The 21,520-nt window shown below is 56.8% G+C and overlaps 3 protein-coding genes and 1 long non-coding RNA gene across 8 annotated transcripts in view; 2 read left to right on the top strand and 2 right to left on the bottom strand.

The window, feature by feature from the left end:
- The window catches only part of OGDH (oxoglutarate dehydrogenase), a 69,248-nt gene extending 64,512 nt beyond the window's left edge, over positions 1-4,736 (bottom strand). For all 4 annotated transcript variants that reach the window (XM_072777194.1, XM_072777196.1, XM_072777197.1 and 1 more), the window contains exon 1: positions 4,621-4,736. The gene's annotated coding sequence lies outside the window, so the exon portion shown is untranslated. The remainder of the gene's footprint in view (positions 1-4,620) is intronic.
- A 4,525-nt stretch (positions 4,737-9,261) lies between these two features.
- LOC140605127 (uncharacterized) lies at positions 9,262-10,516 on the bottom strand. Its single transcript, XR_012007864.1, has 2 exons — positions 10,377-10,516; positions 9,262-10,054 (listed from the first exon to the last, which is right to left on the bottom strand). It is a non-coding gene; the product is annotated as an uncharacterized lncRNA (long non-coding RNA).
- A 34-nt stretch (positions 10,517-10,550) lies between these two features.
- On the top strand, positions 10,551-13,058 carry TMED4 (transmembrane p24 trafficking protein 4). Its single transcript, XM_072777198.1, is given in 6 exon segments — positions 10,551-10,741; positions 10,743-10,885; positions 11,004-11,104; positions 11,262-11,387; positions 11,617-11,763; positions 12,062-13,058. Coding segments are annotated over 6 exon segments (843 nt in total). The 5' UTR covers positions 10,551-10,565; the 3' UTR covers positions 12,212-13,058.
- Positions 13,059-14,349: 1,291 nt separating this feature from the next.
- On the top strand, positions 14,350-21,073 carry DDX56 (DEAD-box helicase 56). Of its 2 annotated transcripts, none has more exons than XM_072777192.1 (14): positions 14,350-14,509; positions 14,587-14,748; positions 15,192-15,352; positions 15,525-15,695; positions 15,773-15,863; positions 16,406-16,650; positions 16,973-17,092; positions 17,658-17,771; positions 17,856-17,950; positions 18,810-18,883; positions 19,023-19,112; positions 19,374-19,479; positions 20,283-20,353; positions 20,760-21,073. In XM_072777192.1, the coding sequence occupies exons 1-14, from the start codon at positions 14,450-14,452 to the stop codon at positions 20,835-20,837; spliced, it is 1,638 nt and encodes a 545-aa protein (XP_072633293.1). In that variant the 5' UTR covers positions 14,350-14,449; the 3' UTR covers positions 20,838-21,073. The 2 variants fall into 2 exon arrangements, with proteins under 2 accessions (XP_072633293.1, XP_072633294.1); XM_072777193.1 differs by having other exon boundaries at positions 14,409-14,509; positions 15,196-15,352.
- The last annotated feature ends 447 nt before the right edge of the window (positions 21,074-21,520 follow it).

The following is a 21,520-nucleotide window of genomic DNA, read 5'->3' as shown; positions in this document are numbered from 1 at the left end:
GTACTGGGTACTTTCACATAAAGCATGTCCACATGAAAATACTGTAGTTTGACTGTCACACCTACTGCTACTGTTTGATTGTCACACTGTTCTGCCATGAACAAGGCTTCATTCCAGGTCACTGGTCCTGAAGCTGCTTGGAGCAGTGAGCCTGGAAGTATGCCTCCAGTCCCTGCTTCACAGTACGGGACTGCAGGACACGGCACACAGAAACCAAAACAGAGGGCACTCCTCAGGCCTTGGATTCATCTGTCCTCTATTCTGCAACTACCACTTCTCTACTGCATTTTGGAAGGCAGCTATGCTCACCCCTACACCACCAACGCCGATGCCCCCAAATTCTACTGAGTCTTGAAACACAACTTACACTTCTGTCTGGCAGCTCTGTGAGGCAGAAGAGGTACACTAGTGGTGTGCTACTACAAGAAATGTGCCTCATCTCATCACAGGCCATCAACCTCCAGAAAAAGGACAAGTATGGGGGGTGATGCAGGGTGGTCTGTTCAAGGGTGTCTCCCCAGAAGCGCCAAGGAGAAGGATGGGAATCGTGGGGTACTGAGTACGGAGAAGTACTAAGTACACAAAGTGCTGTGGAGACTAAATATGCTTAGGAGCGTCACTCCAAGAGTGCAGAGAGGATGGGTACATGGGGTGGTGAGGATGGAGGAGTACTGAGTACACAGGTGCTGCATGGTGGTACACTTAAGCATGTCACCCCAGGACCTCAGGGAGAAGGATGGGTGAGGCAGGGTGCTGAGTCCAGAAGAGTACTGAATACACAGCATGATCTGAACATTAAATATTTTTAAGGTTATCAACCTAGGAGTGCAGGGAGAAGAATGGATATGGCAGGGTCCAGGTTACGGAGGGGTACTGAGTACACAGAGTGCTGTGGAGATTAAATATGCTCAAGGGTGTCCCCCTGGGAGCGCAGGAAGGATGGGTAAGGTGGGGTAGTGGGTGCAGAGGAGTACTGAGTTCACAATGTGCTGTGGATCCTCTGCTCAAGAGTGTCTTCCCCAGAGCGCAGGGAGAAAGATGAGTATGCAGGATACTGAGTCTGAAGGGGTACTGAGCATGAGCTATTGTGGGTGGTCTGCTCAAGGGTGTCCCCCCCAGGAACGGAGAGAGAGGGATGGGTAAGGGAGGGTACTCAGTCTGGAGGGGAACTGAGTCCATGAAAGGCTGTGGGTGGCCCACTCAAGGGCATCTCCTCAAAAGCAGAGGTTGAAGGATATATGAGGTGGGGTACTGAGTCTGGAGGAGTACCAAGCCCATGGGATACTGAGGGTGGTCTGCTCAAGGGCATCTCCCCAGGACCACAGGGAGAAGGATGAATACAAAGAAGTAGTTAGTTTGGAGAAGTACTGAGTCCACAGGGTGCTGTGGGTTGTCTGCTCAAGGGATCCCAGGGAGAAGGATGGGTACTGAGTCCGTGGGGTACTGTGGGTGATGTGCTCAAGGGCATCCCCCCAGGAGCACAGGGAGAATGAGTAAGGAGGAGTATTGAGTCTGAGGGATACTGAGTCCACAGGATGCTATTGGTGGTCCGTTCAAAGGCGTCTCCCCAGGACCACAGGGAGAAGAACGGGTAAGGTGAAGTCCTCAGTCCAGAGAGGTCCTGAGTCTGGAGTACTGCAGGTGGTGCATTCAAGGTTGTCTCCCCAGGCACACAGGGAGGATGAGTAAAGCGGATACTGAGTCCAGAAGGGTACTTAGTCCACAGGGTGCTGTAGGTGGTACATTCAAGGGTATCACTCCAGGATCACAAGTAGAAAAGTGGGTAAGGTTGGGTACCGAGTCTGGAAGGGAACTGAGTACATGGGGTGGTGTGCTCAAGGGTGTCACCCCAGTAGTGCATGGAGAAAGATGGGTAGAAAGAAGTACTGAGCCTAGTGAGTCCCTGGGGTGCTATGGGTGGTCCACTCAAGGATGTCTCCCTAGGAGAACAGATAGAAGGATGGATACAGAGAAATACTAAATCTGAAGGGGTACTAAGTACCCTAGGTGCTACAGACGGTGTGCTCAAGAGTATCCCCCCAGCACCAGAGAGAGAATGAATACAGAGAAACACTGGGTCTGGAGAGGTAGTGAGTTCACGGGCTGCTGCAAGTGGTGTACTCAAGGGCATCCCTTCAGGACAAAAGGAAGAAGAATGGGTACAGAGTCTATGGGGTGCTGTGGGTGGTCTGCTCAAGGGTGTCTCCCTAGGACCACAGGGAGAAGGATGGGTACTAAGTCCCTGGGATGGTGCAGGTGGTGGGCTGAAGGGCATCTCCCCAGGACTGCAGGGAAAAAGATGGGTAAGGAGGAGTACTGAGTCTAGAGCAGTATTGAGTCCCTAGGGTGGTGCAGTTGGTGTGCTAAAGGGTGTCTCCCCAGGACCACAGGGAGGAGGAGGGGTATGGAGCCAATGGAGTGCAGTGGGTGGTCTCCTCAAGGGTGTCTCCCCAGGACCACAGGAGAATGGGTAAGGAGGAGTACTGAGTCCAAAGGTGTACTGAATCTCCGGGGTGGTGTGTTCAAAGGTGTCCCCCCCAGGACTACAGGGAGAAGGAGAAGTAAGAAGGAGTACAGAGTCTGGGGGAGTAGGGGATCCATGTGGTGCTGTGGATGCTGTGTTTAAAGGTGTCTCCCCAGGAACAGAGTAAGGATGGGTAAGGTGGAGTACTGAGTCTGGAGAGGTAATGAGTCCCCAGGGCGGTACGAGTGGTGTGCTCAAAGGTATCACCCCAGGACTGCAAGGAGAAGAATGGGTATGAGGTAAGGGAGAAAGATGGGTACTGATTCCATGGTATGCCGCAGGGGTACTGAACCTGGAGAAGTAGTCCACAGGGCACTACGGGTGCTGTGCTCAAGGGTGTACCCCCAGGACCACTGGGAGGAGGGGTAAAGAGGAGTACGAGTCTGGGGGAGTAGACAGTCCACACTGCTCTGTGGGTGGTGTGCTCAAGGGCGTCCTCCTATGACGTCTAGGAGAAAGAGAGGTAAGAAGGAGTACTGAGTCTGGAGGAGTAGACAGTCCATGGGCCTCTGTGGGTGGTGTGCTCAAGGGCGTCTTCCTAGGATGTCTAAGAGGAGGGAAAAGGAAGAGTACTGAGTCTAGAGGAGTAGACAGTCCACAGGGCGCTGTGGGTGTTGTACTCAAGGGCATCCCTCCAGGACCACTGGGAGAAGGAGGGGTAAGAAGAAGTACTGAGTCTGGAGAAGTAGACAGTTCAAGGGACTCTGGGTTTGGTGTGCTCAAAGGCATCCTCCCAGGACGTCTGGGAGAAGGAGGGCTAGGGAGGAGTACTGAGACTGGGTGGTGTCCAGGACCACAGAGAGAAGGATGGGTATTAAGTCTCTGGAGTCCTACAGATGGTGAGTTCAAGGGCATATACCCAAGATCACAGGGAAGAGGGAAAGGAATACTGGGTCTGGATGGGTGCGGAGTCCCCAGGGTGCTGCGGGTGGTGTGCTCAAGGGCATCTCCCCAGGGCTGCAGGGAGGAGTAAGACGTACTGAGTCTGGAGGAGTACTGAGTCCTTGGGGCACTGTGGGTGGTGTACTCAAGAATGTCCCCCTGGGACCACAGGATGAAGGAGGAGTACGGAGGAGTACTGAGTCCAGGAGTATTGAGTCCTTGGGGTCCTGTTGGTGGTGTGCTCAAGGGCGATCCCCCATGACCACAGGGAAGAGAGGAGGTACTGAGTCCTCGGGGTACTGAAGGTTGTATGCTCAAGGTCGTCCCCCCTGGATCACAGGGTGAAGGAGTGGTAAAGAGTAGTACTGAGTCCGGAGAGGTACTAAGTCCTTGGGGTGCTGCAGGTGGTGTGCTCAAGGTTGTCCCCCCCAGGACCACAGGGTGAAGTAGTAGTAAAGAGTAGTACTGAGTCCGGAGAGGTACTAAGTCCTGGGGGTGCTGCCCTCAAGGTTATCCCCCCAGGACCACAGGGTGAAGGAGTAAAGAGTAGTCCTGAGTCCGAAGAGGTACTAAGTCCGTGGGGTGCTGCGGGTGGTGTGCTCAAGGGCGTCTCCCCAGGATCATAAGGAGAAAATGGGGTACGGGGGAGTTCTGAGTCCGGAGGAATACTGAGTCCTCGTGGTGCTGCCCTCGGTCTTCTCAAGGGCGTCTCCCGGGGCGCGCAGCCAGGGCGGCGGCGGGCGGAGCAGGCCCCACGGCCCGCGGCCCGCAGCCGCTCCATCAAGGGCGCGCCACCCTTCCGAGCCGGCAGAGGACGGCGCCGGGCGGCTCCCGTGTGACGCCTCCCCGACCTTGGGGGTCACCCTGGCCGCGGCGCCCGTTCCCTCACATCCGCCGCGAGGCCCGCCCCACGCCCCACACAGCCAATAGCGCGCCACTGCGCGCCCCCCGCGACGTCTGCGCGCGCCAGCGCCCGCCAATCTCCGCCCGTCAGACGGCCCTCGCCGTCCCATTGGCTGCCATGGTCGTCCATCAGGCCCCGTCCCGCCCACCTCCCGCCGTCAGCTCTGCTCCATCCGGCTTCACTCCCTGTCACCGCGGCGCCTGCGACAACGAGGCTGCGGCGCCCTCGCCCTCTGCCACACCCCCCGCCTCCTGCCCGAGGGCGCGGGGCCTCCCGCACCAGCCCAGGCCCAGCGGCAGCGCGCGCTTACCTGTCCCCGGCTCGGCTCCACCCGAATGAGGCGCCGACACCCCACTCCGGGGCACCAAACTCTTGATCCCGCCCCGGCGTGTGGCGTCAGCACGCAGTCCCGCCCCTGGAGAAGAAGGTCCGCCCCGGCCGTTCGGGCGTGGCCTGACGTCACAGAGCAGCGCCGGCGTGGTCGTGGCGTGGGCCCGGGGCCTGCAGTGGGCGGGCTGGGTCTCTGCGGCCCCGATGCCGGGTGGCCGCCGGGGGAGGAGTGGCGAGTGCGTGTGCGAGTGCGGTTTCCCTCCGGAGGTCGTTCCCGTGAGGAAGGAAGCGAGCTGTGCGCGGGCAGCTGGGCGACCGTGGGGTCGGGGTATTCCTGGGGATGGGGGGCCAGTGGGGACCGTCCGAGCGGTAACCGCTCCCAGCACCCTTCGCTACTCCTGTCCCTGGGCCTCGTGCGGGTGCGGTGGTGCGGTTCCTGTCTCGGAGCTTGTTTCACTGAGCATGTGCTGAAGGTGGGTCCACGTTGGAGCAGGAGTCAGGATTCCCTTTTTTGTTTTCTTTTTTAAAGATTTTATTTATTAACCAGACAGAGAGGCAGAGACACAGGCAGCGGGAGACGCAGGCGCCATGCAGGAGCCCGACGCGGAACTCGAACCCAGGACCCCGAGGTCACGCCCTGGGCTGAAGGCAGACGTGCAATCGCTGAGTCCCCGGGCGACCTGATTGCCATTCGTTTCTACTAGCAGAGAGTAGCCCGTCCTGTGGCTCCTCTGCCGCTCCTGTGCCCATTCCCTGTTGGGGTCGTTTGCATGTTTGAGCTTTTGTGCATGGTGCTGCGGTGAGGTTGGCCCACAAGCACCCGTGGGGTGCGGGACGGGTGTCCACCCCTATTGTGTGTGTACCTGGGAGGGGAGCCCTAGCTGGGTTTTCCAGCGCCTGCCACGGCCGCATCACGTCCCCACCAGCAAGATGCGAGGGTCCCAACTTACTTACATTCTGGTTACTATTTATTTCCTTTCTTAAAAGATTTTATTTATTCATGAGAGACAGAGAGGCAGAGACACGGGCAGAGGGAGAAGCAAGCTCCATGCAGGGAGCCCAACGCGGGACTCGATCCCAGGTTTCCAGGATCACACCCCGGGCCAAAGGCGGCGCTAAACCGCGGAGCCAACCAGGGACCCTGGCTTTAGCTTTTTAAAAATACTGGGTGAGGGATCCCTGGGTGGCGCAGTGGTTTGGCGCCTGCCTTTGGCCCAGGGCGCGATCCTGGAGTCCCAGGATCGAATCCCACGTCGGGCTCCCGGTGCATGGAGCCTGCTTCTCCCTCTGCCTGTGTCTCTGCCTCTCTCTCTCTCTCTGTGTGTGACTATCATAAATAAATAAAAATTAAAAAAAAAAATTAAAAAAAAAAAAAAATAAATAAAAATAAAAATAAAAATACTGGGTGAGGGCAGCCCTGGTGGCGCAGCGGTTTAGTGCCTCCTGCAGCCCGGGATGTGATCCTGGAGACCCGGGATCGAGTCCCACATCGGGTTCCCTGCATGGAGCCTGCTTCTCCCTCTGCCTGTGTCTCTGCCTCTCTCTCTCTCTGTCTCTTTGAATAAATCTTAAAAAAAAAAAACAAAAAAAACTGGGCGATTATCTTCTTTTTTTTTTTTTTTTTGATTGAAGTACAATTGCCTTAAGAGTGTAGCATTAATTTCAGGTGTATACCATGGTGACTTGATATTTTTATACATTAGGAAATGGAGCCCTGCAGGGGCGCCTGGGTGGCTCAGTTGCTTGAGCTTCTGCCTTCGGCGCAGGTCATGATCTCAGGGTCCCGGGAGGGAGCCCCAGGTCCTGGCCCAGATCCCTGCTCAGCAGGAAGTCTGCTTCTCCCTCTCCCTACCCCTTCTCCCCCCTCTCTGTCTCTCTTAAATAAAATCTTAAAAAAACAAAACAAAAAAAACCCATCCCCGCGATAGTCTAGTTACCTTCTGTTGTCATGCGAAGCTTTGAGGGGGTCGCTGCCTGTGCTCCCTGTGCCGTACATCAACATTTATCGCTGAAAAATAGGTGCCTCTTAATCCCCTTCACCTGTTGTGCCCGCTCCCAGCCGCTTCCACCACCTCTGGTAACCAACAGCTTGCTTCCCGTGTCTGAATCTGCGTCTGTTTTGTTTGTTCCTTTGCTTTATAGATGCCACACAGGAGTGAATTCCCATTTGTCTTTCTCCGACTCTGTAACTCTGTAACGTCTACCTCTGTGATCCCATGGCCATGTCCTTTTATCTGTACATCTCTCTCTTCTAAGTGTACAGTTCAGTGACATTATGTTGTGGAACAGATCTCCAGAACTGTTTTCATCTTACAAATCTGAAACTATCCATTAGACAACTCCCCTTCTCCCTACCCCTCCCCTACCTTCCTTCCCTCTCTACCTCCTTCCCACCCCTTTATTTACCCTCTTGTAAGTGGAATCATACAGTATGTATTTTGTGACCGGCTTATTTCACTGAGCATCATGTCCCCAAGGTCCATTCATGCTGTGGCACTGCAGGATTTCCTTCTCATTTGAAGGCTGAATGATCAGTGATGTGTATATGCCACTTTTGTTTACTTCTCATCTGCTCATCCATCAATGGACATTTGGGTGGCTTCTACTCTTGGCCACTGTGAATAGTGCTTTTGTGTCTTTTAAAGGTCCTATCTTAAAAAAAAAATAAATAAAGTCCTATCTTCACTGCTTTTAACTTTTTTTTTCTTCTTCAGTGCTTTTATTTTTATTTTATTTTTTTTTTTTCTTCAGTGCTTTTAGAGATCTACCCAGAATGGGACTGTTGGGTCATATGGTAGTTTTAGTTTTAATTTCTTGTACACCCATGTTCTTTCCCATAGTGGTTGTACCATGTATGATGCTGCGCACAGTTAATGAAGTTTTAATTCTCCACATCCTCACCAATCCTTATTTTCATTTTTTTTTAAAGATTTATTTATTTATTCATAGAGAGCGAGAGAGGCAGAGACACAGGTAGAGGGAGAAGCAGGCTCCATGCAGGAAGCCCGATGTGGGACTTGATCCTGGGTCTCCAGGATCACACCCCGGGGTGCAGGCGGCGCCAGACTGCTGCACCACCAGGGCTGCCCCTTCTTTTTGGTTTTTATACCAGTCATCCTATGGGTGTGTGGGTGTCTCTGTGATAGACACTGGTCACTGGGTTTAGGGCCCACGTGGATAATCCAGGATTATTGCATCTGGTCCTTGATTACATTTGGAAAGACTCCAAGTATGGTCACATTCACAGGTTCCAGAGATTTCAACACATGATAAGTCTTTTGGGGGTGGGCACCATTCAACCCACTACAGTCCCTAACCTCTTCCCTGCTGCATTTTCCTCCTTGACACCTATCTCAATCTGACATGCTATATTGTATTGAAGGGCAGTAATCAAAATAAACCCATGAGGACAAGGATTTTTGTCTTGTTCACCATTGCGTCCCCAGAGTTTAGAACAAAGACACAATAATAGCTGCTCAGTGATATTGAGTGAAGGGGCAACTGGCTTAGAAAAATGTTGACAGAAATTACCCACCACTGTTGAGGGGAAAAGTTTTCAGGCCTGGGGATTTAGATGACCTAATGTAGATTTTCTACTGTGGGTAATGCAATCTCTTTAAGATTACCCATCAATTAGGACAAATTTTAGGGTTCTCTCGAAAAAAAAAAAAAACTAAAAGTATAAATAACCATTTCTCACCAAAGTGAATCAGGATTCCTTGGATAAATGGCAGATCTTTAAAAAAAAGAGATTAGAGGAAGAGCATGAGCACAGGGAGCAGCAGAGTAAGAGGGAGAAGCAAACTCCCTGCTGAGCAGGGAGCCAATGCAGGGCTTTGATCCTGGGGCTCTGAGATCATGACCCGAGCTGAAGGCAGGTGCTTCAGCCACCGAGCCACCCAGGCACCCCGTAAATGGCAGATTTTGTGTGTAGGGCAGGCAGTGTACAAAATAGAAAACCAGGAAACCACTTAAGACTACTGGGGTTGTGTTAAAAGGGCACAAAGAGCTTGGAAATCTTATGATCTGAACGTTAAGGGGTAATGATTGCAACATATGCAGACACGTTTAGTTTTACTGCAAATCCTCCCTGGTTCTGGATCTAATGGTTTACAAGATACTGCAGGGACAGACACATGTGAAATGACACGTGAAGATACAATCTGCCCAATCCAGAATGTAGAGGATTCTGGCCCAGGGGTCTAGCTGCTTCAGTAAGAAACGGCACTGTGGTCATCAACCATGGAGATTTAGGAGCTATGTCCCTGACCCAGTGAATTTACCTTACTTGCACCGATTAAACAATCTAAAGTCTGAGACGATGGGAGAAACTGTACATATGCTAAGTATTAGGGGACATCAAAGAATTACTTAACCTCATTGGATGTTAATATGGTATTAAATTTTTTTTAAAGATGTATTCACGAGTGACAGGGAGAGAGGCAGAGACAGGCAGAGGGAGAAGCAGGCTTGATGCAGGACTTGATCCCAGGACCTGAGGTCACGACCTGAGCCAAAGGCAGATGCTCAACCACTGAGCCACCCAGGTGCCCCATGAATATGGTATTTTTAAAAGTCCTCATCCGTTACAGATACTCAAGTATTTATAGGCAAAATGATGTATATGCAGAAAAAAATGCACTTTAATATACTTTAGGGAAAACATGCTGAAATGAAACAAGGCTGACAAAAGTTGATTTTTGTTGAAGGCGGGTGATGAGTATATGAAAGTTCATTCTAACTATTCACTGTTTTTGGAAATTATGAGAAATTTAAAGCAAAGCTTCACCCGTGCTCTGCTGTGATTCTATGGCCAGCAATGATGTTCTGGTTTGTTGTTCGGCTCCCTGTGCCCCAGAGGAGAGGTGGTGTGACCACGCCCGGCAAACACGCCACCTGACCCCACTCATTGTTTTCCGAACTCTCCCTCCATTTCTTAGCTCAGATTTTCAGTCTCCTTTTGCACCAGTTTGTTCATGGAGGGGCGGGAGGGGGGCGGGGGGGGCGGAGGGATAGGGTTGGGGAAGCCGCAACAGCATGCAGGTCAGGTCCCTTAACCCCAGACGGTACCCCAGGTTGGAACGGAGATGAGATGCAGAATGAGGCCAGACTGTTGTCCATCCCAGTAGATGCAACTGAGCTAAACGCCCATATTTAAAATCAAGGGGCTCTACGCCAGACCCCCATTTCCAGCTTCTGGAGGAGACAGCTGTAAACGGAGGCTTTGGGTCCTCAGAATTGCTGCGTCTGGAATGGCCTTTATTGGCCAGGATGCTGTTCTGGCTCCGTCCCAGCGCTTATGGGAGAAAGAGCAGCGTCGAGCGCGGCGCCAGGGCTTTCGCAGGCCTCACCTGGGGCACGGGGCGGAGGCAGCCCGACAGCTGGCCGGAAAGCCGCGAGGCCCGCGGTGTCCACTGAAACGACGAAGGGACCCTTGTCGCATCTGTCCCCGCTCCACGCATCTTCGTGGAGGTCAGCGCAGTCCCTGGCACCCCCCGCCCCGGGAGTGCCCCTCCACGCACGCAAATGTTAGGAAAAGCCCAGCACAATCGCAGGGTCGCAGGTCACGCCCGGCGGTCACAGCCCCACCAGTTCAGGCCGCTCCCCGGCCCGCCTCCCGCGCGGGCTCCCTCGTCCCCAGACTCCTACCCCAGTGCTGGACCCCTCCCCCATGCCCTTCCTTCTCCCGCTTGGGACACTCTGCCCCCGCGACCCGGGTCCAGAGTGAAGTCCCACCAGGTCCGGTCCGCGGAGGGGCGGGGCGCGAACGAACCCGCACACGCTCGCCCCGACGCTGGCTGCGCGGCCTCTCCGGGAAGCCGGGCAGAGGCTTGCGCACGCGCTCAGGGCGGAGGAAACGCGTAGGTAGGTGTCGGGCAAAGCATCGCTCCCGGAAAGCGGAAAGGAGCCCCGGGCGTCCCCCGCATGCGCACTCTCCTCTCGGCAGAGCTGCGGGCCTGGAAGACGCGCGGAGCGAGACGGACGCAGAGCGGCCGCCAGAGCGCATGCGCACTCAGCGCCTGGCCCAGCTGCGTCTCCTGGACCGGAGCTCGGGCGCGCGCATGCGCGACGGGCCTCGGGCGCGCGTTGGCAGGTGTCTGGCGGGTGGCGGCGGGCGATGGGGCGACCGGCGCTGCTGCTGCTCGCGCTGTGCGCAGCTGGCGCCCGGGGACTCTACTTCCACATCGGCGAGACCGAGAAGCGCTGCTTCATCGAGGAAATCCCCGACGAGACCATGGTCATCGGTCAGGCGGGGCGAGGGAGGACAGGGCCTGCGTGTCTCCCAGACGCGGCCGCGGCGCCCCGCGGAGAGTGGGAGCCGGCCGGAGCAGGCGGGTCGTGACGGCTGTGTGTGCTCCGCAGGGAACTACCGCACGCAGATGTGGGACAAGCAGAAGGAGGTCTTCCTGCCCTCGACCCCCGGCCTGGGCATGCACGTGGAGGTGAAGGACCCCGAGGGCAAGGTAGGGCAGCGGTCCGCGCAGCTCCGGGGGACCTGCGGGGCCAGGGACGCGCAGGGACAGGGCGGCTCCGCTCCGGGGCACGTGCGGGGTCGGAGCAGCTCCGGGAGACGTGTGGGCACAGGGCAACGAGCGCCTGTCACGGTGTGCTCCGTTGCAGGTGGTGCTGTCCCGACAGTATGGCTCCGAGGGCCGCTTCACCTTCACTTCCCACATGCCCGGCGACCATCAGATCTGCCTGCACTCCAATTCCACCAGGATGGCTCTCTTTGCTGGCGGCAGACTGGTAAGAGAAGGGCCTCTCCGGCCACATCCCGAAGCTGTCCCCGATTCCACCAAGTTTTGAGTGAATGGCCACCGTCACTTGTGACCCTTTGTGACCAGGGACAATCAAAGAGACAGGTGTTGCACTTCTGTCCCACAGCCAGGGGTGGAGTAGGTTCCCTAGCCCAGAACCGAGAGTCGGAGGGCTTCTGACCTCAGGGCTTTGGGGCTCCAACCCCCTTTCTTTGTAGCGCGTGCACCTGGACATCCAGGTTGGGGAGCATGCCAACAACTACCCTGAGATCGCTGCCAAGGACAAACTGACCGAGCTCCAGCTCCGAGCTCGCCAGCTGTTGGATCAAGTGGAACAGATCCAGAAGGAGCAGGATTACCAGAGGGTGAGCACATATCACTGTACGGAGACGTGGCAGTTGACCTTTGTGCCTGCTGGAAGTGTCTGCATAGGGCATGTCCTTCCCAGGAGCTCAGCCACTGAGACTGGGGTGGACAGTGTGAGGAGAGCGCAGCTCCTGGAGGGGCAGCACATCCCTCTCCTGGGGTGCTGCCTGGGGAGCCTGGGGCAGCGTTTCAGCAGGCATTTGGTCCCAAAGTCGAATTCTATGCAGGAGGGAGGGGTCTCATGACAGTGGGAACCATTTTTCTTGCATATTAATCCTGGCTTGTTGTCCCACGCAGTATCGTGAAGAGCGCTTCCGTCTCACCAGTGAGAGCACCAACCAGAGGGTCTTGTGGTGGTCCATTGCTCAGACAGCCATCCTCCTCCTCACTGGAATCTGGCAGATGCGTCACCTGAAAAGCTTCTTTGAGGCCAAGAAGCTGGTGTAGTATCCTCTCCATATGATCCCTCCCCATCACCTCAATTACTTGGTACTTTCCCCACCTGATACCTTATCCACCTGGATTTTGAGGGAAAAAAAATGAAAACAGTATATAAGCCACATTGGTTCCATGACAACAAAGCATTCACATCAGCCACTCGTTCACACTGGTTCACGAGGACCCAGGACATTGGTCCGGGTTTTCAGAAGTCTGTTTTGGGGCCTGTTCAGAGTCAAAACTGCCCTGGGACTAAGTCTTGCCTCTCACCTCCAGTGATTCCACTCCATTCTGTCACAAAAAAGAGCAAGTGAAAAATCCTCTGCCCTTCCTTTAACTTCTTTTTGTTTACTTAGGCGGTAGGCGGCTGAAATGCCCCACCGGGGAGGCCCTGCCTCACTGTCCCTCGCTAGTCCTGGGTTAGCTCAGTGGCTTTGTGAATGTTAAGAAGGGCAGAGGCCTCGGAGGATTGAGATGTTTTTCTATATATTAGAACTATTTTTTGATAAATTATATATATTTTACTTCCTGGTTGAAGTGCTCCTGCCTGTGTATGACCAGCATTGCAGCCTTGTCTGCATTCTGTGTATCCATACGTTTTAGCTAAGGGCCACAGCAGGGCTCACACCTGACAGGTGCTCCCAAGGCCTACTGTGAGGGCCGAGACTTCCCTGGGACACTGGGATTTCAATCACTGGGCCCCAGAGCGAGGTAGTGCCAGAGCCAGCACAGGCAGGGCCCTCCTACCCTCCCACCTTCCTAACTTTTATTTAAGCTGTGCTAAATGTTTTCTTCACAGGAACCACATTTGGTTCTTCATACAGATTTTTCCAGTGAAATAAAATGTGTTGTAGTAGCTGTGTTTGAGATGAAGTAAGAGGCTGCGGGCAGAGGGGAGGCACGGAGGGAGGTGGAGGAAAGGCCCTTGGCCTTTGCGGGGGACATCAGCAGGCAGGCCCAGGCTGCCAGCTGCCAGGCATCCATGGGTGGGGGAACAGCTGGGCGGTCGCTGGGCCACTCCCAGAGGTCGGCCATGTAGGCCACCGGTGGGGCATCCTTTGAGGAGATACAGTAGTTGTTTCTCAGCTCCTAGGATGGAACTGGAGCATCTTGGTATCCTGCCCTTCTGCCCTTGTGTGGTATTAAACTTGCCCGCTCTTGACTTTTTATTTCATGGTTTTATTTATATTTAACAACATTGCTTATTTGACCTACAGAACTAGCGCTTTCTTTTTTCATACGTGTGTCCTATACCGTTTCCTGTGTGTACCTACTTTTACTCACAAAACGATCTGGAAGTTTGTCTTCTAGGTTTTATCATTAACATTTTTAAAAATATATTTTATTCATTTATTCATGAGACACAGAGAGAGGCAGAGACACAGGCAGAGGGAGAAGCAGGCTGCACCCAGGGAGCCAGATGTGGGACTCAATCCTGGGACTGCTGGATCAGGCCCTGAGCCAAAGGCAAGATGCTCAACCGCTGAGCCACCCAGGCGTCCCTGTCATTAATATTCTTAAAGTATTTTTAAAACTACATGTTCCTTATGTTCTAATTCGGGATGGTGTAGAACAGTCCAACGATAACTGACTTAAGTTTCTTTGAATGTCTATACAATGGTTTTTGATTTCCTTGTTAGAGTAAACACAGGGAGGATGAGGATTAGCTGCGCCTTGGTCTGGGCCCCTGGGATAGGGACCGGTCAAGGCGGAGTTGGGGCGCTGCACCGAGGCTGTCAGGCTGGGGGTGGGGGGAGTCTCGGGCTGGGCTCCAGGGGTAGGGACGGGTCAGGGCGGAGTGGGGGGGCTGCACTGAGGCTGTCAGGCTGCGGGGGGTCTCAGGCTGGGCTCCGGGGTAGGGACGGCTCAGGGCGGAGGTGGGGGGGGCTGCACCGAGGCTGTCAGGCTGCGGGGGGCGGGGGTCTCCGGCTGGGCCCCGGGGGTAGGATCGGTCGGTCGGTCCGTCCCAGGTGTCTGCACTGTCCGCCGGGCAGAGCAAGATGGGCAGAGCCGGCGCAGCTCCGACGGCCAGGCTGGCGAAGGAGCCGCTGGCAGCCGCTGAGCGCGGCACGCACAGACCGACCCCGGACCCCGCGAACCACTGCAGCCGCAGATGCCCGCCCGGACGCCGGAAGCCGGGCGACAGCACTTCCGGGGGGCGGCTCCCGGGACGCTGATTGGTGGTTGCGCCGCTCGCCGTCGGCCCCTTCCTGCCATGCGTACGCACCGGCCCCGCAGAGCCGTAGCATGGCGGACCCAGAGGCGGTGGGCTTCGAGCACATGGGCCTCGACCCACGGCTGCTGCAGGTACCGGGAGGGACGAGCTGCCGGGCCCACGAGCCTGGGGGCGGGGCGCCGCCTGAGCCGCGCGTCGTGTCTTCTAGGCCGTCGCCGACCTGGGCTGGTCGCGACCCACGCTGATCCAGGAGAAGGCCATCCCGCTGGCCCTGGAGGGGAAGGACCTGCTGGCCCGGGCGCGCACCGGCTCGGGGAAGACGGCCGCCTACGCCATTCCTGCGCTGCAGCTGCTGCTCCAGCGGAAGGCGGTCGGTGGGGGCGGGGCGCTCCTGGGGCGACCGGGGGGAGGGACGGGGGGCTCCGGGGCCCCCGAAGGCCGCCCCGGGGTGCGGTGTGTGTGCTCCGCGCTCTGGCCCTGCTCCGGGCGCCGCGGCCGCGACGTGAGCGCTGCCCTGTGTTTTCCGGCTGTAAAGGGCGGACACGCCCCCTCTCGGAGCGTGAGCCGCACCCCCGAGCGCTCCCGCTGCAGTCCGTGCATCCCCGGGTCGCCGCCGAGCCGTGCCCCCTGACGGGCGGTGCTGGGGGAGGGGCCCTCTGTTCCACCCTTCGTTCCGTTCTGGGCTGCGCGGAGGTGAGCGAGGGACTGGTCAGAGCACAGCCAGGGTGGTGGAGCGGAAGACCCCGCGGTTGGGTCAGGTGGCCCTGAGGTCGCTGGCTGGCTGGCTGAAGTCTGTCGTTGGTGCTCTTGCAGACAGGCTTTGCGGTGGAGCAGGCTGTAAGAGGGCTTGTCCTGGTGCCCACCAAAGAGCTGGCACGGCAGGCCCGATCCATGATTCAGCAGCTGGCTTCCTACTGCGCTCGAGACATCCGGGTGGCTGATGTCTCAGCTGCTGAAGACTCAGCCTCTCAGCGGTGGGTGAGAGCCACAGAGCCCTAGAGGGATGACCTGCACGGGGATGCGGGATGGGGATGCGGGATCAGGTTTGCTGGGTTCCGTGCAGCAGGAGGCGCGGCCAGCCTGCGGTGGTGGTGGGGGCATGAGTTGCTGTCTGCTTCCCAACACGGAGGTGTCTGCTGCTTGCAGAGCTGTGCTGATGGAGAAGCCTGACATCGTGGTGGGGACCCCGTCTCGCATTTTAAACCACCTGCAGCAGGATAGTTTGGTCCTGCGAGACTCCCTGGAGCTGCTGGTGCTGGACGAGGCTGACCTTCTTTTCTCCTTTGGCTTTGAGGAAGAACTCAAAGGTCTTCTTTGGTAAGGAAGAGGTGTGTGGGGCTGTGAGTAGACACCAGGGCCTAGGGCTGGGATCTGACAGGCTGTTTTTTTTCTAGTCACTTGCCTCGGATTTACCAGGCTTTTTTGATGTCAGCTACTTTTAACGAGGATGTGCAAGCACTCAAGGAGCTGGTGCTTCATAATCCGGTAAGGGCACTGTGGGAGCATCTGGAGCCACTGGCCTGTGATTGTTAACTTTCCAAGGAGTTCTTTGGTATTTCGGGTGGGGTAGTTGCTCATGTTTTGGAGGTTCTGGAAACTGGTGGCCATCTACAGTGCCGTCTTCTTACGGTCACTGCGTATTTGCAGATATTTGTAGGTAGTGGTTCAAACAATGCTTCTTTACATAAAGGCCTGAATTGGGACCCTCAAGAGTCAGAAAGGCTGCTTTGAGCAGCACAGTCAGAGCTCTCGCTGTACGTGAGCTTGAGTCCTGAGAGATTGCTGCCTTGGGGCTCTCCTCCTCACTGCAGTTGCTTATCATGTGTTTCTTTCTGTTCTGGGCCCCCAGCATGTTGTAACTGTACATTCTCTGTACACCACAGTCAGGGTACATTGAGTCCTCACATCACCTGGTCGGAGGGGACACCAGGTGCTCTGCCCTCGCACGTTTGTGCCCTGGCTTGGACCAGCAGCTGGCAGTTCTGTTTTTTCCTCTTCCCTGACCTCGGGGCACCTACCTCCTGTAGGTCACTCTCAAGCTGCAGGAGTCCCAGCTGCCCGGGCCAGACCAGTTGCGGCAGTTCCAGGTGGTCTGCGAGACAGAGGAAGACAAGTTCCTGTTGCTGTACGCCTTGCTCAAGCTGTCGTTGATTCGTGGCAAGTGCCTGCTCTTTGTCAACACCCTGGAGCGGAGCTATCGGTTGCGCCTCTTCCTGGAGCAGTTCAGCATCCCGGCGTGCGTGCTCAACGGAGAGCTCCCACTGTGTTCCAGGTTTGTCCGCTCTGGCGCTTTGGCTGAGAAGCACTGAAGCAGGGGACTGAGAAGGAGAGACACGGGGGCTGCTCCTGTGTCTAAAGTGGGAGGTAGAGCCCAGCCTGTGGGTTGGGCTTGAGTGCTTCTCATTGGCTTTCTGTGTCACAGCTCTGAGATTCCTGCTGTCACATTGTCTTCAGCTGAGGCGCTGAGGCCTAAAGGTGAAGCAGGAGCAGAGCTGGAAAAGGAAGAGTCAGAATACAGTCGTGATGATGTTGGGGGTCGGAGGGCCCTTCAGCTGGCTTTGGGGGCTGATCCTTTCTCTGCTCTTGGGCTGTAGGTGCCACATTATTTCACAGTTCAACCAGGGTTTCTATGACTGTGTCATAGCGACTGATGCTGAAGTCCTGGGATCCCTAGTCAAGGGCAGGCGTCGGGGCCGAGGATCCCGGGGGACCAGGTGAGTGCTGGTGTTTCCCTTTCGTGGTGCACTGCAGGGAGACCTGTTTTCTCAGCCTTTCAGAAGGTGGTGAAACCAGTGTCCTGAGCAAGGAGTCTGGTGCTGGGGCCTGGCTGCTGACCATGGCCCACGGAGCCCTCGCTCTGTTGCCAGGGTCTAGAGGATAGTGAAGGGTGTGCATGCATGCGCTCTGGGGCAGTGGGAAGGGCCAAGTGTAGTAGATTGTTGGTGAACCGTCCTGCACGTGCAGCTCTGACCCACAAGGAGGAAGGTTTCCCAAGGGATCGGGAGTTCCAGTCTCTGCCTAGCAGGCCGTCTGGCCAGGAATGGATCTGGGGTTGTCTCGTGTGCAGTGGGTTCTGCTCCCCCCCCAGCACTGGCATCAGGGCAATCATTTGGCCACCCTTGTTCAATGGTTACTAAGTGGCCCGGGTTTCAGGGTTCCAAACTATCAGAGTCTTCTAGTCTTGTGTAAGGCTTTATTGAGTGATTTTGCTGATTAAATGGCTTGAGGTTGCAACCTGGAGGGAGGGGGTCAATCTGACGTTGGGACATCTCCTCACAGGGCCTCTGATCCGGAGGCAGGCGTGGCCCGGGGCATAGACTTCCACCATGTGTCTTCTGTGCTCAACTTTGACCTGCCTCCCACCCCTGAGGCCTACATTCATCGAGCTGGCAGGTGGGAGAGCGGGGGCGTGGTGTGCAGGCGCGGGGACCATGGGCTTCAGGCCAGAGGTTCAGGCTGGGTCATCTGTTCTTGCAGGACGGCACGTGCCAACAACCCTGGCATGGTTTTGACCTTCGTGCTACCAACTGAGCAGTCCCACCTGGACACGATCGAGGAGCTTCTTAGTGGAGGTAAGCACTCAGCGCTCTTCCTGCAACGCTTTAGACCCAGCGGTGGTGATGGCGGCACCCCTTGCTCAGCCCTGCTGTGTGTCTCCTCTCTCCTCCATCCTCCTCCCACCCTAGGGCGGCAGGGAGTGTCCCCACAGATGAGCAAGCTGAGGCCCAGAGTCAAGGGGCAGAAGGGCCAGGGGAGGGGAGTGGGATTTGACAGATGGGGACGGGATTGGTGGTGCCTCAGGAAAGGATCTTGTGGGGATCTTGGGGGCCTCTGACTTCTAAGTTGCCGGGCTTAGATCCGGGTGCCCCCCAGGCCTCCCAGCAGTTATGCCACAGCAGCATAGCTGTCACCATTCCAAGCGGTGAGCAGTGGCTGGCAGAAGAGGTGTAGGTGGGGCTGCCGACCAGCCAGGAGGCTCCCCAAAGGGGCCTCGTTCGTGCCTGTGTTGGGGGTCCAGGAAGGACACCTGCGGGCTTGTGCAGAAGGGGGCTGGGGGCACTGCTTGGTGGGAGCACGAGGGGTGCTTCTACGTTGAGACGCTGGTTTGTCGTGAACGGTGAGCGTCCTAGTGTGTGGCTGTGTCTGCTGGGGGCAGTTCTGACTGCAGATGCTGGTACTCTTTGCTGCCCTCGGCTGTTGTCTCGGTGCCCTTACAGTCAGAGTGACCATGGGGGAGGAACTGGGGAGGTGGGCAGGTTCTGGGGCTGCTGTGACAGGCACCCAAGGGACCATGGACTAGGGGCAGGACATTGTGGCTGGGGCAGTTACCCTGGGCATCTCACTGTGTGTGCTCCTCACAGGGAAGGCGTGGGCTGGGGGGCTCTGGTAGGCCTGCTTTTCAGGGCTCTCTCACTGCCATGCTCTCCACAGAGAACAGAGCCCCCGTCCTGCTTCCCTACCAGTTCCGCATGGAGGAGATTGAGGGTTTCCGCTATCGCTGCCGGGTGAGCGGAGTCTCGGGCAGGGGTGGAGCGGGGGGCCAGTCTTTCTGGGACCCGGGTCAGACCCCTGCCGCTGAGCACCCAGTGGGCAGCACCCCACTGTTGCCCCCACCCCACCCTGACTTTTGTCGTTTACGCCCAGGATGCCATGCGCTCAGTGACCAAACAGGCCATTCGAGAGGCGAGGTTGAAGGAGATCAAGGAGGAGCTTCTCCACTCAGAGAGGCTCAAGGTGAAGCTCAGAGTCTACAGGGGACACAGAATCACTGCCATGGAGTTGGTTCCTGGGACGCATTGCTGTGGGGAGAGTGCCCCTGGGATGCCCTAGGCAAAGGCCCTGCATCCATGTGGGTCACAGCTGCCATGGGAAGGGCAGTGTGCTCCCAGACAGGGCGCCTTAGGGAGGCGGGAGATGCACAACGTGCCCACCCAAAGGCCCTCTGTGGAGCCACAGGAGGCAGGCTGACCCCATGTGTGCCCATCTCTCCTGCAGACGTACTTTGAGGACAACCCCCGGGACCTGCAGTTGCTGCGGCATGACCTGCCCTTGCACCCTGCCATAGTGAAGCCTCACCTGGGCCACGTCCCTGACTACCTGGGTGAGCGAGTGGGCTGACACAGATGCAAACGAGTCTGCTAACATACATAGCTTAAACTGGTGGGCATGCACTCCCTGGATCTGTGGAGGTGGGAGACCCCCTTGCTGCAGGCAGTCAGCAGTGAGGCCAGGTGGGCCTGCTGTGGCACCTGGCCTGTGGGGAGGAGGCACATGGGTACAGCGGAGGGTCGTGGGCAGTAGGTGGTGCTGCCCGTGCTGGGGGCATGAGGCCAGTCACCAAGTGAGCTGCAGGCAGGCAGCAGGGAGAAAATAGGCCTCTCAATCTCATGGGGTCGGGGAACCCCGTTCTCTGTCTTATAGGAGCCAAGTGTTTGGTAGGAGTGTGAGGCTGGGGGCCTGGGGTTTGGGGTGAGTTGGGAGAGGGCAAAGGCAGGGTGTGCAGACCCTATCAGGGTCAGGTATAAGTGAGGCTGGGGGTGGGGGGGTGCAACAGGTGCAGTGATCATGTGGCCAGGTGGGTGTAGGAAGGCCGTGGGGAGAGGCCCCCAGGGTGCGCTGGGTTTGTTATCATGGACCATATATGACCCAAGTTACGTGGAAGCTTTTGTTTTGTTTTAGGGGTAACCTTTTCCATTAAAAAACGCAAGGTTTTTTTTTTTTTATTGCCACGTTGTTTTTACAAGTTAAATTCGGCAGGGGAGTGACTTAGTTAAGGTCTCCGCAGCCTTACCTCAGGGGTGGCCGTTCTGGGGTGGGGTTACCTTGCTGCGCTCAGGGCGCCCACTGCAGGGGGTGTGGGTGGCAAGGGGTGCTGGCCGCCGCTCAGTCTGTGTGTCTCTCCAGTTCCTCCTGCTCTGCGTGGTCTCGTCCGCCCTCACAAGAAGCGGAAGAAACTGGCCTCTAAGAAGGTCAAGGTATGTCCCCTGCAGCCTCGGCCACGCCTCAGGGCTCCCCTCCTCCTTCGTCATCACCTTGCCCATGGGAGGGAGGAGAGAGGCCCCGAGACCCGGCCCTAAACTCTTGGGCTGCAGGTCCAAGTCGTGGGGGCCAGACACGCCCCGGGCCTCCTCAGACAGTTTCAGGACCATAGGGCGGTCTGCTTCTTTGTCAGCCCTGCCCACTCTCCACTCCAGGGGGGTGGGAGGAGGAGGAAGGCAGGAGCCTAGAGGGCCATGGACAGTGACCATGGCGGCCTCTGTCCTTGGCTTGTGGCCTGCAGGGTCTTGCTGAGAGGCCCCACTTCTTACTTCCCTGAGCGTTTCTCCGTTCAGGCGGACAGATATCCGATGCCCTCGGCTAACCTGCAACTTTGCCCTGCAGAAAGCCAAGACCCAGAATCCCCTGCGCAGCTTCAGGCACAGAAAAGAGAGACGCAGACCCACAGCCGTGCCTTCCTGAAGTCATCTGGGCAGCCTCACTGTGTCCCAGGCCCTTTCCAGGGCTGAGCGCTGTGCGGGGTGCGGACACTGGCTTCCCACCCTGGCCGGACTGGATTCTGGGGCCGACCTGTGGTGCTGCTAGGCTGGCCTTCTGCTTCCTAATGGACTAGATTCCAGCCATCCTGCCTTGTGCTTCCTGCAAGTAGAAAGGGATGTCTGTCCCTGGAGATCTAGGGAATTAAACTGCTTCTGGGAGTTGGTGCCTGGCTTTCTGCTGGCTGTGTGCGTGATGCCCGCCTGGCCAGCAGAGGTCAGCCATGAGGCACTGCAGCAACTCTTCTGGGCCTGGCCCAGCCCCTTGCCGCGCCCAAGGCCTCCCTCCCCTGAAGCTCAGAGAAGATGGGCCTTCCACTTCATTGGGTGTGATGTAAATTCAGTCTCAGTCTCCGCCCGAGAGCCAGGAGAGCCGCCAGGAGAGCCAGCCGTCCCCTGAGCTCCTGCCCCACTCCACTAGGCACACGGGTGGTGGTGGGATGCACGTACTCGCTGTTGGGTGCCCTCCCTTGAGCCAGGGGGCCTAGCACATCCCAGCTCCTGCTGCTGTGGGAAGGCAGGATCTCGATGGCGCCATGTCCTAGTATTCCTGGCACCTGCTTATGGGTGTTGTGAGGCCAGGCTGGTTGGGAGAGGACTTGTGGGTGG

Source organism: Canis lupus, chromosome 15 (assembly GCF_048164855.1).
Source record: "Canis lupus baileyi chromosome 15, mCanLup2.hap1, whole genome shotgun sequence".
NCBI classification, from domain to species: domain Eukaryota; kingdom Metazoa; phylum Chordata; class Mammalia; order Carnivora; family Canidae; genus Canis; species Canis lupus.
The sequence above is the reverse complement of the archived record's forward strand: the minus strand, read 5'-3'. Positions and strand labels throughout refer to the sequence as shown.